The sequence below is a fragment of the Phalacrocorax aristotelis genome, chromosome 2 (assembly GCF_949628215.1).
Source record: "Phalacrocorax aristotelis chromosome 2, bGulAri2.1, whole genome shotgun sequence".
Lineage (NCBI taxonomy): Eukaryota > Metazoa > Chordata > Aves > Suliformes > Phalacrocoracidae > Phalacrocorax > Phalacrocorax aristotelis.
Genome location: NC_134277.1, coordinates 24,841,731 through 24,855,912, shown reverse-complemented (window position 1 = coordinate 24,855,912; position 14,182 = coordinate 24,841,731). Strand labels below are relative to the sequence as shown.

Here is a 14,182-nt window from a genome sequence, read left to right as displayed (position 1 = left end):
GTATTGCTTTATGTTAACTTTATTTACATCAGTTTCTGTGATGTGACACGACCCGATTGTCTGTTTCACTGCGCTGCTACTTCAGTATTTCAAAGATGCTGGATTGCAGGTATTTTGAAGCACGGTAGCTGTGATGAAAACATGCTTTTAGAAAGGCAGGTTTTCTCTGTTTCTAAATAGCAGAAGGAAGTGTTGAGGCCAAGAAAATAGAGTATTTTGGTCTTATATTATCCATCAGTGGCAAAAGATGGAATTGTACATGAGCAGCAGCATTATACATTCATTCTTTGCTTTTTTCCAGACCCCAGATATTTTTAATGTTGTGTAAGTCTGAATTATTTTCAATACAATATTTTGTGCAATAAAACATCTGCAGTATTCTTGTTAACAGAATTAGTGTTGTGAAATGCGATTTTCATATAGCCTTTCTGGTTGATTTATCTCCAGATAAGGTTGATGATGTTGATTTACCTCAGCTCTAAGTGGAATGGCTTAGACATTGGTGGCTTTAAGTGGCTGACATTGACAGTCTCCTCCTGTGCTTTATCCTGATATTCCCCATTATTTATGGATTATTTCTCCAGGTCCTTCCTCTTTTAACTCGATTTTCTCCCTTTCTTGTACACACCTTTCATTGTCTTCTAATTTCAGAGTGATACTGCATGCCTTTCTGTTCTTGCAATTTCTGTCTCTCTCTGTTCATTACACCTATTCCCATAATTACTTCCTAAACCCACTTCTTCTGTTTCCCCCTCGTTTCACATCATCAGTTCTTTTGTAGCCAACAGCTTCATTCCCTGCACAAGATGGATTCATTCCTCAGGTATGGTCCATCTTCAGTACTGAGTCGGAGAGTTTTCTTAGAGAAAACAACATGCAACCTGCAATTAAAGATTTTATTAAAGAGCAGATATATAGAAGTATCAGATTAGGTTGTCCAAACAGTATTAATTCTGGTGCCTTATCACTTCCTTATTCTAGACTTTGCAAATACTATATATTTTGACTGTAATTTACTAATGGTTGGGATCCAAAAAGAAAATTTCAGTCCAATCTCTGAAAGCAACAGAAACCTGGGTCTTAAAATGCAAAATGTTTGGAAACCTTAATTATAAGCATCACAGCCAGTTCGGTATCTAACAATCCACTAGAAACCACGGGATGATATAGTTTGTAATCAAAACTAATTTAGGAACAAAAGGGACGAATTAAAGGGGTTAATTCACAGGAACAAATTCTGAAAGAATGAGAACTTTTAAAGTTAATTATGGGAAAGGCAGTGTGAGAAAATGAAAACTATTCAGCAAGAAATTATCAAAAACCTGCTCTTTGGGAACAGTTACAGTCAGAGTGGAAGTAATTTTGGGGAGTATGAACAAGAACACACACCGCAAAATCAGTGTATGATGAAAAGCTAAGAAAGTGTAAAGCTATAACAGAAATTAGAGAATGTCATACGCATAAGAAACAGTAAGAAAATAGCTAGTTTCAAAATGAGCAAGAGAACAGCATGTCTTTAAGGCAAAAGGATACTGAAATCATAGGATAGACTATAGAAATTAATTCTTTCTTTTAGCTTTTGTTTTCACATGAAAGAAAACAAGACTTATGCCAGAAATGTAGAGTATACTGTTTCCAAGGGAAGAGAATGATGTGCTTAAAAGAAAGAGCAGAGAAAATTGAGTCGGTATGTGTATTGTAGAATAATGAATAAAGTAACAGTAAAGAATTCCTCAACATCAAACCCCCCCCCCCCCCAAGTTCAAGAGAAAATAAATATTGTGATGAAGCAGAAGTGTCTGACAAAGGGTGTACAGGCACAGATGATCATTCTAAATAATTGTCTAATGGTGATGGTTAAAACATAATAGGTAATAGATTTGCCTGAAGCTAAAATAAATGGGCATTTCACTGAAATTAAAGAATAATTTGTGGAAAAATCTAAGAAACTGTTCACCATATTGAATCACAATTTCAGTATTTTGCTATGTGCAACAGAAGCATCTAATCAGGCTAGAGATACTTATGGTAAATGTTCTGAAGATAGAAAAAATAAATAATAAGTAATAACCTTCATCTCTAAAACCCTTCTCCTGTAAAACATCTCAGCATCCTGCATTTTGTGCATTTGAATGTTTTCCTTTATTTTTGTGGGGCTACTTATAGACATACACCTTAGGAAGTTCACAATTGTTTTCACAACTGAGCCTAATTAACACCCTCCAAATTGCGCACACACAACCATTTGTGTATGTGGTAGTTGCTTTTGAACATAGCAATCTATTGGTACCTAAAAATAGGGCAATAACTACCACACATACAAAATTCCTTTATCACTTCAAGTCCACTTATAAACCAGCTGTTTGAGGGAATCTAACATCATATTACCGTTTCTCCCACTTGACTCCTTTTCTTTTATCTTTAATACAATTCTGGTTCAGGGTTTCTTACTAGGGATGTAACAAATGTGAAAATTTTATTAAAAGTATGCAGGCATTTCTTAACAAGCATCAAACCAAGGTGATTTTTGTGAGGTTACAGGAGCAGAATGCTGATGGCTGCAGGCAGCAGCTCTCGTTAACTGGGAGAAAGAAATGCTGAGGTCTTTTGCCATTCAAGTTGTTTTCTGAGGAGGCTATAGAGAGTACAGACCTCATGTGCAAAACCTGGCCCTAAAAAAGCAGGCAGTTCTTAACAGCCAGTGTCCTGATACAGAGAAACAGAATCAGGGCTGCAGGGAAGGACGTTAACCTTGATCACATGGGAGTACAAGAGGGACAGTGGGTCCACATGTACATCAAGGGAAAACAGCAGGGACCCCACAAGCACACATAGTAGTGGACCTTCATGGTAGTGTAGCCCTTTCTGTTTGATTGGTGTGCTCTTACAGCTAAATATATGATACTTTGTCCAGAAGAAGATTTCTTGGTGTTGCTGTGTTTGCCTAATTTCCCAGATCCCAAGGTGAAATCTTTCAGATATTGCTAAATCAGTTGCCTTTCCTCCAGATGAGTACTGTTTGGGTAATAGGAGAGGTGTACCTTAGGGCCAAAATACAAGAATTGCTTTTCCTCCAGTAAACATGCAGATGCTGGAAAAAAATCCCTAAAGATGAATGAACAAGATCTCAGCATTACACTTATTCCTGGCGCTTTCTCTGTGTTCACTTATCTGTGCATTTTCTAGGTGGTAGATGCAATGCTAGCTAAAATGTAAGCATATTTGCTAGCTTTGATGTTTAACAGGAGCTAAATCTCTGCCTGAATTAGAGTTTAAATCCACAGGCACTATAAAGGCTTAATGGCAAGTGCCCACAGCTGTACGCACTAAATCAGACTTTCATGCAAAAAATACACCGAAGTGCTAGTATGTATGGATTTAAATACTAAGATACAGGTATGTGCATGTGAACTAGCGTAGACCGAAAGTTCTGTTCACCTACTTATACAGTGATGCCTGCTTCAAGAACACTAAAATTTAGAGATTTTGTTTTTCATCAGAGAGAATGTGATGTATTTAACTGTATGGCTAAATTTTGACAACAGAACTAAAAGACCTGTTTTGTCATCAGAAACCCCAAGATGGCAATACAGCCTTGTTTTTCTTTGCTACTTATTTCTATTATTATTATTATCATTACAATTATTATAGTGCAGTACATGGAATAGATTTGTGATTTTCTCCTTTGCTGACATCTAAAAGTCTTGCTGATAGCTAAGGATTATTTATACAAAAACTGAAAGCTCCAACTACTTTGACGTTAACTGAATGGATGAATGCTATGCATGACCTGGAGGTATTAAAAGATTCCATTTAATAACATCGACCAAATAGACATCCTGCTCAAGTTCAGCTTCCTTTTAGAGAAGCACATGACTTAACAACCCTGTTAAAAAAATCTAAACTTCCATATTTTTTCAGCTTAGCATGTAACATACATCCACATATATTACATTTTCAGGCAGCAGCCTATATTGATTACCTATATACTAATCACTTTTGAACAAATTCACATGAGGACCTTTATCCTTTTCAGTGTTCAGATAGTTTCAACAGTGCCAAGGCAATCAGTCCTGATGCAGTTAACTTTTGTTGTAGAGAACACGGTGAGCAACTGATAGCACTCATCATTCACCTTGATGCTTGATGAGAGATACTGTGGATTTATTAGATGTGCTACTGCCCGTGACTGGTGCCCAGAAATTTATAAAGTCATAGATTCCATAGCAAAGGAAAAACACAAAGGAAAAAAGCTGTTGATTTCAAGTGGGTTAGCTGGTATGCACTGATGAAGCAGGTATGCACAGGGCTATATGGTGGTGAAAGATTAGGTGGTCCCAGGAAAGTCACCCACACTCCCACCCAGCCGTGTTAGGTATTAGGTTTAGCAATAGAGAGCTCAAGAAAAGCTGGATGGGAACACAGCCTTCCACTCAAACAGATTTTCTGAGTTTACTTTATCCAACTTTGCACTGAAATTAATTTCCAATAACAGGTAATATCAATGAAAAATTATTATAGAGTAGTGCATTAGGAAAGATGTTGACAACATTAATTAAGATTAATGCTGACTAGACAACCAAAGAAATAAGAGCTGTTAAATACTCAGACAATATTACTCAAAAATATATAAATCATATTAGACCCCTCCAGGGTCATTACAGTGTTAGAAGATAATGAAGATATAGGCTGGGGAGATCATTGATATTCTGTCAAAGTTTTCTTTGTATGCTTATGTGTGTATATATGTGCACATATATATGTAGGTTTTATATATATGTAAGTAATAATGTATGAGTATACAGAGAGAGAAAGAAAATGTTTCTGACTATACTGCTTTAGAATAACCTAACACAGTAGAAAGGCCAGTTAAGCAAATGGGGCCAGATTGTCATCATAATATTTTGCACCCATCTGAGGACAGGGCTGGTATGCCAACTCCTAGATCTGAGACTCAGTACTTTCTGCTTTAGCAACTGCTTGAAATTATAGATAAGAAAATGGATCACAAAATTAATTTTATAAAACCATAATATTGGGAGATTAGAGTCGTAATTCTTTGAATAAAATCTGTTTCCTCTGGAAGAGAAACAAAAAGCTTATGACAAAGTACTCAGTGCAACATCCTTTTTTCTGCCTTTATATCTTCTCTAAACAGCATTGCCACTTTAATACAAATTTTGAAGTAGTAACATTTAAATGGGAAATCTCATGGGAGGTCTACACTGTATTGTTTCTGCGATGGAAAGAGTCCCTCATTTTAATTTACTCTCCATTAGAAGAATGATGCTTAGAACATATCCCTGCGGATGACTAAAGGTACCCTTACATTTCTGCTGGGAAACAGAAAACATACCTTAGGAGAAAGAAGATTTCCAGGTGGCTACTATCCCTTCCATAAAAAACATTTTGAAACTAAGCTAACTAAAACCACAGGAAACAATAAATTAACTTGTTTTCTTTGAAGATTACTCTGATAAAAGTAAGAAGAATAAAGGCTCTTCCAGACAGACTATAAAAGTCAGAGAAAAGGGTACATCCACACTATTCCTAGAGGCAAAGTAATGCTGTTCCCATACTTGGTTGAGCAGTCAAGAAGTGAGAGGGGAGAAGAGACTGAATTACCCTGACACATCAGGAGGGTAGCTAGTTAATCTTGCGCTAACTGAACTACATCTGAAAGGGCAGGATGGGGTGGGCTTGTACTGCTAGTATGTCTTGTGCATTTCCATACAGACTCTTAATTCCCAGTACTATGTCTGCCAGCTTTTAAAGCAGTAAATTTACCTAAAAATTGCTTAAACATCCCCTTTTATAACGGAAAGCTGCCAAAACTTCCCCTGCCCAACAACCCAATCATAGATGATACATCAAGCAGGATGTTTTATTTTGCATCAGCTGCTCTTTGCAGGGTGTGTGTGTGAAGAGGGAAGGGCACAAATGGACTCATTTGAGTTCAGATGCATTTCTGGCAAGTAAAAAAACAGCTGAAGGGTGAAAAAGATTCTTTGTGCAGCAAATGAGGATTTATAGGGATTAGAGTCACATGTTTAGGATCTGGAGAAGCATTTGTCTTGTATTATTATAACCATTTATATGGATTAATTAATGGAATGGTGATGTAAGGAATTGCTTTTGATTTCATACAAAAATATGTTAGATGAATTTAGCCCTGTTTTGGAAGTGATGGGCCAAAAAAGTCCCATTAATATCCATGGATAACTGACTCTGGGCTGCTTGACTTCAGCGGGATGTTTCAACATGATGGGTGGGCAGACACTAGGCAGTTTGTTAATGCAGGGCGGTGATAGATGCATGCAGAAAATTCCAGGCTGATTTGCATGCTCTATAATACTGCAAAAGACAATAAGATTGCTTGCAGCAAGAGTGAGGAGGTTTGCCTTTAGCACGGTTTGTTTTACTCAACATTTATTATTTCTAGTCCTCTGTCAGAAATACCTCCAGCTTCTAAATGATTCATATATTTACAAGGTAGCTCCTGACCCCCATGCACCCAGAAGTGTGATCACCCAGAAGACACTAATACCCTGGCGACTTAAATGCACAATATACATGAGAACTTGAACTGTGTAATGCATGTAAGTGCCAGTAGAAAAACTTCTGTGGAATCCTGTTCAATGTTCTTATGTCTTAGATTAGCAGATAACATCTGTTCATCAGAAGTTCAGAACTGCTCAGTCCTGAACTTTGCAAACAATGTTCTTCAAATTCTGAAGTGCTTATGTGACTTAATTGCATTTTGTTTCCATAATGCCAACTGAAATAAGGATTTTGCTAAAACTGGAGGAAAACTAGGATGTAAAAAGCAGACATAGAAGGTTAATAGGTATATATGGGTAGGATATACCTACCATATACAGATCTGATAAAGTTAATACAAAAGCAATGACAAAAAATTAGCATCTATTATCTTTTCCCAAGAACCTAATACCTTGTTCAAAAGTAGCCATTATTTTCTATTATGTTCTGCATGCAAGGTAAAATGTATTCTACCCTGAGAAATATTAAGAGACATAGATTTCAACTTCAGAAACTGTAGGGGAATAGACAGGGATCGGCGACCGGAAGATCACGGGATGTGACGGAAAGATAGACTCCTCCCCATAGGAGTGGCAGGAACAGGAAGCGCAAGAGCTATATAAGCGTGTGACGCAGCTAAATAAACGGACATTTTGTATCCATCATATTGATGTCTGTGCATCGCTGTCCCCAGGGTGGGTAGAGCCCTGTGTCCCGGAGATATGCGGCCCAAGATAAGTTCTCCCGTAGAAGCGTACAGCTACAAGAAACATATGCTTTTTTAAAAAAAGCTTTTCTGTCCTTGAAACAACATGGTCATATGCCTTCTGCATCCAAAAGAGGGACCTGGATATTTGACGAAGTGGTCCTTTCCCCTCCCTCTAGTTTATAAGCAATTCCACATTTCATTTAGATATATCAAATTCAGTGTGAATATTGGTGTTGAGCACCTATCTAAAACTATAGACAGTGATCTTTCAGTCAAAGGGGCTTAAAAAAATTGTGGTAAAGATTAAAACAATTCATATTTCACATTTTATTTTAATGAAAAATAGCATGTTGAAATCAAAACCATCAAATGTTAAATTCCCTTCTACTTGTGTGAATTTAGAAACCTCCCACAATCAGTGAGGGACAAAGATGGACTACTGTAACATGCACGGATATTTGTCAGGTTTACCTGCTTGTGAGCGTGATCATAAGAATTGATGTGGTTGTCAAATTCCTGGTGTTTGTGGTACTGCTTGTCACACAGTTCACAGTAGAAGTTAGCCTTCACATCCTCCAGAGCCTTGGCTGCAGCTTTCTCCTTCTCAGCATAGTCCTGCAAAGGAAGAAGCAAAGGAATGGGTTGTAGAGGAATACCATCAGGACACTGCCTAGCTCCTGGGCAGGAAAGCTGAGCAGTGGAGAAGACATGAGCCACCAGGTATGCAGGGTTAGTCTGTAAACTGTTACAGCACTGTCCCAGTTTGCACCAACATGTGTCTGCTCTTTCAGGTATTATTGCTTAGAAGAAAGAAACTAGTTTTAGTCTGATATTAAGGCTGATTAACTTTTGTGTTCTGCTTTCTACCTTCTATGAAACATTCAGCAGGGCCAGGCTATGGCTGGCTGAGATTTCCCTGGAGCAGAGCCACCTCAGCAGGAGCCTTTTCCATGCCACCCTGTCCCTTCCCCATGTCTGCGTGAGGGGACACACAATCCAGCCCACCCAAACTGAATGTAACTCTCACCCACCCCTCACAGACCCCAACCACTGGCAAGAGCACTAACTCATGTCCAGCCTCAGGCAAACACAGCCAAAAACAGGAAAAACACAATTAGTTCCTATGTAGTCCCCCTCCATGCCTCCCTAATGACTCAGGTGGGTGCTCTGGAGGGTCAAGTACATTGATTTCAATATACAGTATTAGGTAAAAGAGAAAATTTAAAACTTAGGAGCCAAAAGTTACTGAGGTCCAAAAAATGCACTTAAACAAGGGGACTGATATTCAAAATTGGCAGCAGCCTTTGCCAACCTTATTATTATGACACTTTTTATACATTTTACATTAGAGGTTAAAAAGCAAACTTCTGACATGGAAAACACGAACAAAAAAGTTGGTAAAGTAATTCATTTTATATTTGTATTGACAAGTTGATATTACTTGAGTGTATGTAATATATTGCCAGAAATTGTAGTAATTCATCATTTGCTGTATCATTTTACTCACCTAAAGAAATGGATACTTTCTGCCACCAGGCTTTCCATGCTATGCAGTCAGTTCTGTCTACTGTCTACATGTTTTCACTACCCTTTGCATGACAAACTCAAAGTACACCAAACCAGGGACATACTGCACATCTGGGACACCCTGCTCCTAGTATATCCTGCTGCCCAGCACTGCTCTAGGGACCACGCCAGGGTGGAGGCAAGCCTCTGGGCACAGCAGATCAATGTGAATAAATATTCTGAGCCTTTCAGAGGGGGAAGGACTTTCTTAATGAGTGTCACATGTTTCGAGTCAGAGACTTGACCAAGCAGCAGGGGTGCTGGTTGTCAATGTGACACTGAGCTTTGGACAGCTCTGTGCTCTGAGCCCTTCTGCTCTGCCCTGGTCTTTATGCCATCAGGTTGGTTACAGTAGGTCTTTCTCACACAGTAGTTTAGAGGCTGCTGTTGCTAGTGAAATTAACTTCACCTAAACTAGACTGTCTAGAAGTTAGGTGTATGATCTAAGGCAGTATTCTAAGGTTCCTCTGTAAGAAATAGAAAAATGATAACCACTGCCAAAGGGTGATTAATTCCATCTATTTCAAAAACCTGTTTTAGGATGAGATGAAACTCTCCAGAGGTGCTATCTCTCTCCATTGACCACTGCAAGGCTCTAAATTACTAACCTGGCCTACATCTTTAATTCTTAGATTGCTGAACTCAGGGATAATGAATTCTATGTTGTATTTCTTTATATTCAATTCTAAATCCCCCCATGGAACTTGGATGAACTGACCTGCTTGAAGGAAGGCGAACAAAGAGGAATTTTGTGCCTAGAATTTTGATTTTACGTCTTACAGAAGATGCCAATGACATGCCAGTCCCCCCCCACAGGGCAAACACCCAAATAAATCTCTTTCCTACATGCATACAGCTCAGGTGGGTTAGTGTACTGTGGTGTACTCAGATTGGTCAACTGTGTAAACAGGTAGCCTGAGCTAACATTTCTCCTCTTGAGAAGCTGCTCAGTAATGGTAGTTAATACCTGATTGTATCAGGGGGAAATATTCTTGCAATCAAATAGTTAAGTAGCTTTCATTAGTTATTTAAATCTACAAAGCCCATTAAAAACTGATACTTTTCGGCTTATGCTTCAGACCCATTCTTTTGATAGCATTAATTATTCACCGGGCCTTTGGTATAATTAAAATGCATAAATTAGAATGTGGATGCAATAGCATTAATTATGCAGAGCTGTCTTCCCTGGAAGTCAAGTGTTGGGGGCAACATATTTTTATTCTAAACTGGTAAAAATGTAAGTTTTGCACTCACTGGCAGCCAGCCAATGCACAATTCTTTTTTTGGTGGGTGGGCTTTTTTTTTCCCCGGGTCTGAACTGTCAATTAAATGTTTACAGCCTACTCCATCTTTGCTTCTGCTGAAGGAGAAGCCTAATTGTTTAGGGCGAACACACCACATTACTGTCTGTGAAGCACAACTGAAACTGCTGCTCATGAGCATTCCAAACTGTCAACTTTATCTTTCTCAGCAGAAATTAATACAGTTCCCTTAGCATAAAGATGTTTTAAAATAGCAACAAGGCAGCTCCCAGGTGCACCCTAAGATAATCACAACTACCTCCATTGCCTTATTGCTTAATTATGCTTGTCTACCACGGCAGAAGATATAATTTCCTGCTTGCTTATCGATCAGATGCAGGGAAATTGAATGCTACATCACATACTTTAGAAAGGTCATGGATTTTTCTTTCTCTACAAAGACATAAGAACTTCTAGCACTACAGTAAATTGTGCATAGTCAAATGAATTTTCACATCCAGACTGCTAATATCATCTCCCTAGGACTATAGTTACTGGTGGTCAATTTTGGCATAATAAATACGGTCATGTGAAAGAAAATCTGTAGAATTACACCTGCAGAAAACATATGTGACCATGAACGCCTGACCACACCAATGCAGACACAGGAAAGCAGGAAAGATGCACCAAAGTTTTTTAAACTAGGGACCACCAATGGTAATGAATAAGTGTGTCACAGTCTCATAAACTTTATTCTGGATCATACGCTACTTACTAATGGCATATAGCCGGGGTTAACAAATGCATGCATACTTATAAGATAACATACATTAACAGTTCTGTCTTTGAACCATGGACAACAGTAAGTGCAAGCTGATGTCAGGGATGATGCAGTCGTTGTAGGTACGAATTCCTAGAAACCATGGGCTAACCACCGTCCATGTTGCTGGATGCAGACAGCATACTGTATAAGGATATATAAGTGCAAAATATACCTAAATGCATTTTTTTCCTAGAAGCCCGCAAAATGATTCCATATTATAAATTGTAATTACATTCACATCAGTTTGGCCCACAGAGGCATATAACTGTAATTAATGTTTATATATTGGATTAATTTAAAAAGAATACCTCTATTGCCCGTTAGGCTGGAAGTGCTTTCGCTTAGCAGTTACTTTTGCAGTATGCTTCTTATTGTGAAAATGCAATTAATGGTATCTGACATTTCATTTTCTAATATAGGGAAAATCAATGGAAGATTCCATGTAACTGAGTTTTCTAGAATGTTGCCACTGACATCTAGTCAATTAGAAATCGTTTATTAAATCCAGCGTCTGTAAGAGATATTTAATAGACTGCATGGCCATTAAAGTATGCTGATCTAGACAAAACAATACCACATTCCCTGCCTCAGTAACTGATAGTAAATATATCTGCTGTGTTCAAATGGATTAAGGTGAAAAGTAGGTCACCTGATACAGCAAAACTTTCAGAGGCAGTTTTCTATAAACCCATGGATTTCTACAAATATAGTGGAGTAAATGCACAGTGCTCGTAAATAGAACATGACAAAAATATTACATTATTAGCCCTCTTTTGGTCACCTGTTTCTAAATTGGAATGGAATGCAGATTTAGTGACAGAACAGCTAACTCACATTAATGCAGAACTCAGTAAGTGACAGACTGCTCCCTCTTTGGGGACATAAGCAATCAGAGTTGTTAGAGTTTGATAACTTAAATATAATTGTGTGAATCAGATTAGATATGAGTGCAAGTATTAAATACCGATGCAACTACTGAGATGCCTCTTGGGCATTCTCAGACTAGAGGTTAGAGAAGAAGTAGGACAAATATAAGCTACAGAACTATATTCTATGTCTAAGAATTTTAAGTATGTTTTCATTAGTGACTTAGATGACAAAAATTAATTGTGATTGTGTATGAAATATATGAATGATAGTAATTAAAAGCACAGGGCATACAAATGCTTTAGGGACCAGGATTGTGATTCAAAATTACTGTAATAATCTTGAGATATGGTCTGAAATCAGCAAGATAAAGTTCAGTAAGATGTGTGTCAAGTGCTGCCTTTTGGAGAGGGAAATCTCATTCACAAATACCAGATTGTAAGTAGCTGAGTAAACACCAATGCAAGGGAAAAAGTTCGGGAGGTTAGAGTAGAAAAGAAATTAAATGAAAGTCAACAATGAAAGTCAAGGCGAATCACATTCTGGCATGTTAATAGCAGTGTTATATGTAAGACGCTGAGGGTAATAATTTGACTTGATTCAGTATTGGTGAAACGTCAGCTGTAAAATACTATTGGATACATCTACACCAGCAAATAACTTGGCTCCTGGAACCTGGCCCTCCATCATCCCCACTCCATGTGTGACAGTTCATTCTCAGCTTTTCATTTCGGATTAAACTTGCTGGTTCCCTTTGAGATAAAAATGAGTGCAGTTCTAGAATAACATTCTGTTCAGGGACCACACTCTACAGGCAACAGGGGTGAGACTTCACCAGGCTCTCCATGCCTTGTATAGTCTTCCAATAACCATCAGTCTGCATTCCCCCAGGCATCCCCATCTCATGACCTCCCCCAAGGCAAGCAACGTGTATGCCGTGAAAAAGCATTGCAACATCATGCCACAGAAGAACTACCCAGGCAGTATTTTAACATAGCGCTCACACTTTTTCAGACAGACTGAAATAAAAACAAATATTGAAAATATACCTGAGGGTACGGCCACACAGACCTGAGGGGACTTAGGCCAAACAGGGACATAACCTGTTTGTCCCGGGATGCAGTGTGGCTGACAGTTTTTTCTACATCACTGGGCCTGAGATACTAGGTCTGCTTGTTGGGGCAGATCAAAGTGTAGATGTAGCCTTAAAGGCAATTTTGGTCCCCACGATTTGAGAAAGAAATATATGTACCTGGGAGATCCTTGAGCAGGACAGTAGGGATAAGAGGTTTAAAAGTGAATAACATCCTTAAATTAGACAACCTAGATTTCAATCTATAATTCATATTTTCATTGGATCATTCATGTAAGCACTTGTAATTAACTTTTATTGAGGGAAATCTGTAGAACTGTGGGGGCTGGTACAGAACATCTCTGGGGGTCAGGACCTGCACATGGATGGGTAGAGAGAGCAACTGTAGGACATTCATTTTGAGTGTTCATTCACCACTTCTTCCTCATTCACCAATTCTTGGGATAACCACATGTAATTTTTAGGCCCTTATCTTTTCTTCCGCAGCTACAGTGAAATAGATTTTAAAAGATTTCTAAAACTTAGTAGGCAGGTGATAGAATGCAGGAATTAATCAAAGTACTCGTGTGCAGTGTGAAACTTGAGTACCACAAAAATGTCCTTATATTAGGATATGTAACTGAACATCAGGATGGTTGAATTTCCCTGAATGCCCTCTTTTTTTCCCCAGGAGAAGACTCTGCCCTCTTACCTAAGGAATTTCCTAGGAAAGTTTAGCTGTGGAGATAGAATAGAAAGCAAGTAATGTTGTTCAGCTGCAATAACCAGCAACACAGAACACTCATTTACCTCACACATGTTCTGGCATTCTCCACCTTGAAAACTCTATGCAGAGTTTCTGCCAGTGTGGGATCTCTGGTGAGGAATTACAGAGTGGTCTGTTGCAAAGGAATTCTTTCTTCTTCAAAAGCAGCCAATACTACCATTCTCCACTGACTTATAGAGGGCAGCTCCTAACTTCTGCAAATAAATACATCTTCATATTTTTCACACGCAGCCAATTACTGCAGCATTTTCGATTATATGCACTTCCATTTGCTACTAGAATGCTGAGACCTGAGAAGTGCAATGCTTTTAGCAGGTCTCACATGCCCTTCAGAGTACAAACCTGCTGGAACTAATAGGACAGATAGAGAGCTGTAACTTTAAGGAGTCATAAACCTATTCCTAACTTATTTAGTATTAATCAAAAACATCAGTGCAGATTGGGATCAGCCTTACAGGACACATGTATTCAAAGAAAAGCAGCAGAGCTATTCAGGTCTTCAGCAAATCTTTAATATTCTAAGACACACTACTGCTTCTCATAACTTTATAAGGACTTACACTTTGAGATTTTCTAA

General features: G+C 38.4%; 1 protein-coding gene across 1 annotated transcript in view; it reads right to left on the bottom strand.

The window, feature by feature from the left end:
- Positions 1–8,222, bottom strand: part of ZNF804B (zinc finger protein 804B) — a 35,024-nt gene extending 26,802 nt beyond the window's left edge. Inside the window, exons 1-2 of the mRNA XM_075081989.1 lie at positions 8,181–8,222; positions 7,721–7,939 (exon numbers count right to left, since the gene is read on the bottom strand). Of these exons, the coding sequence (XP_074938090.1) occupies positions 7,721–7,939; positions 8,181–8,222 (261 nt within the window). The remainder of the gene's footprint in view (positions 1–7,720; positions 7,940–8,180) is intronic.
- Positions 8,223–14,182: the final 5,960 nt, after the last annotated feature.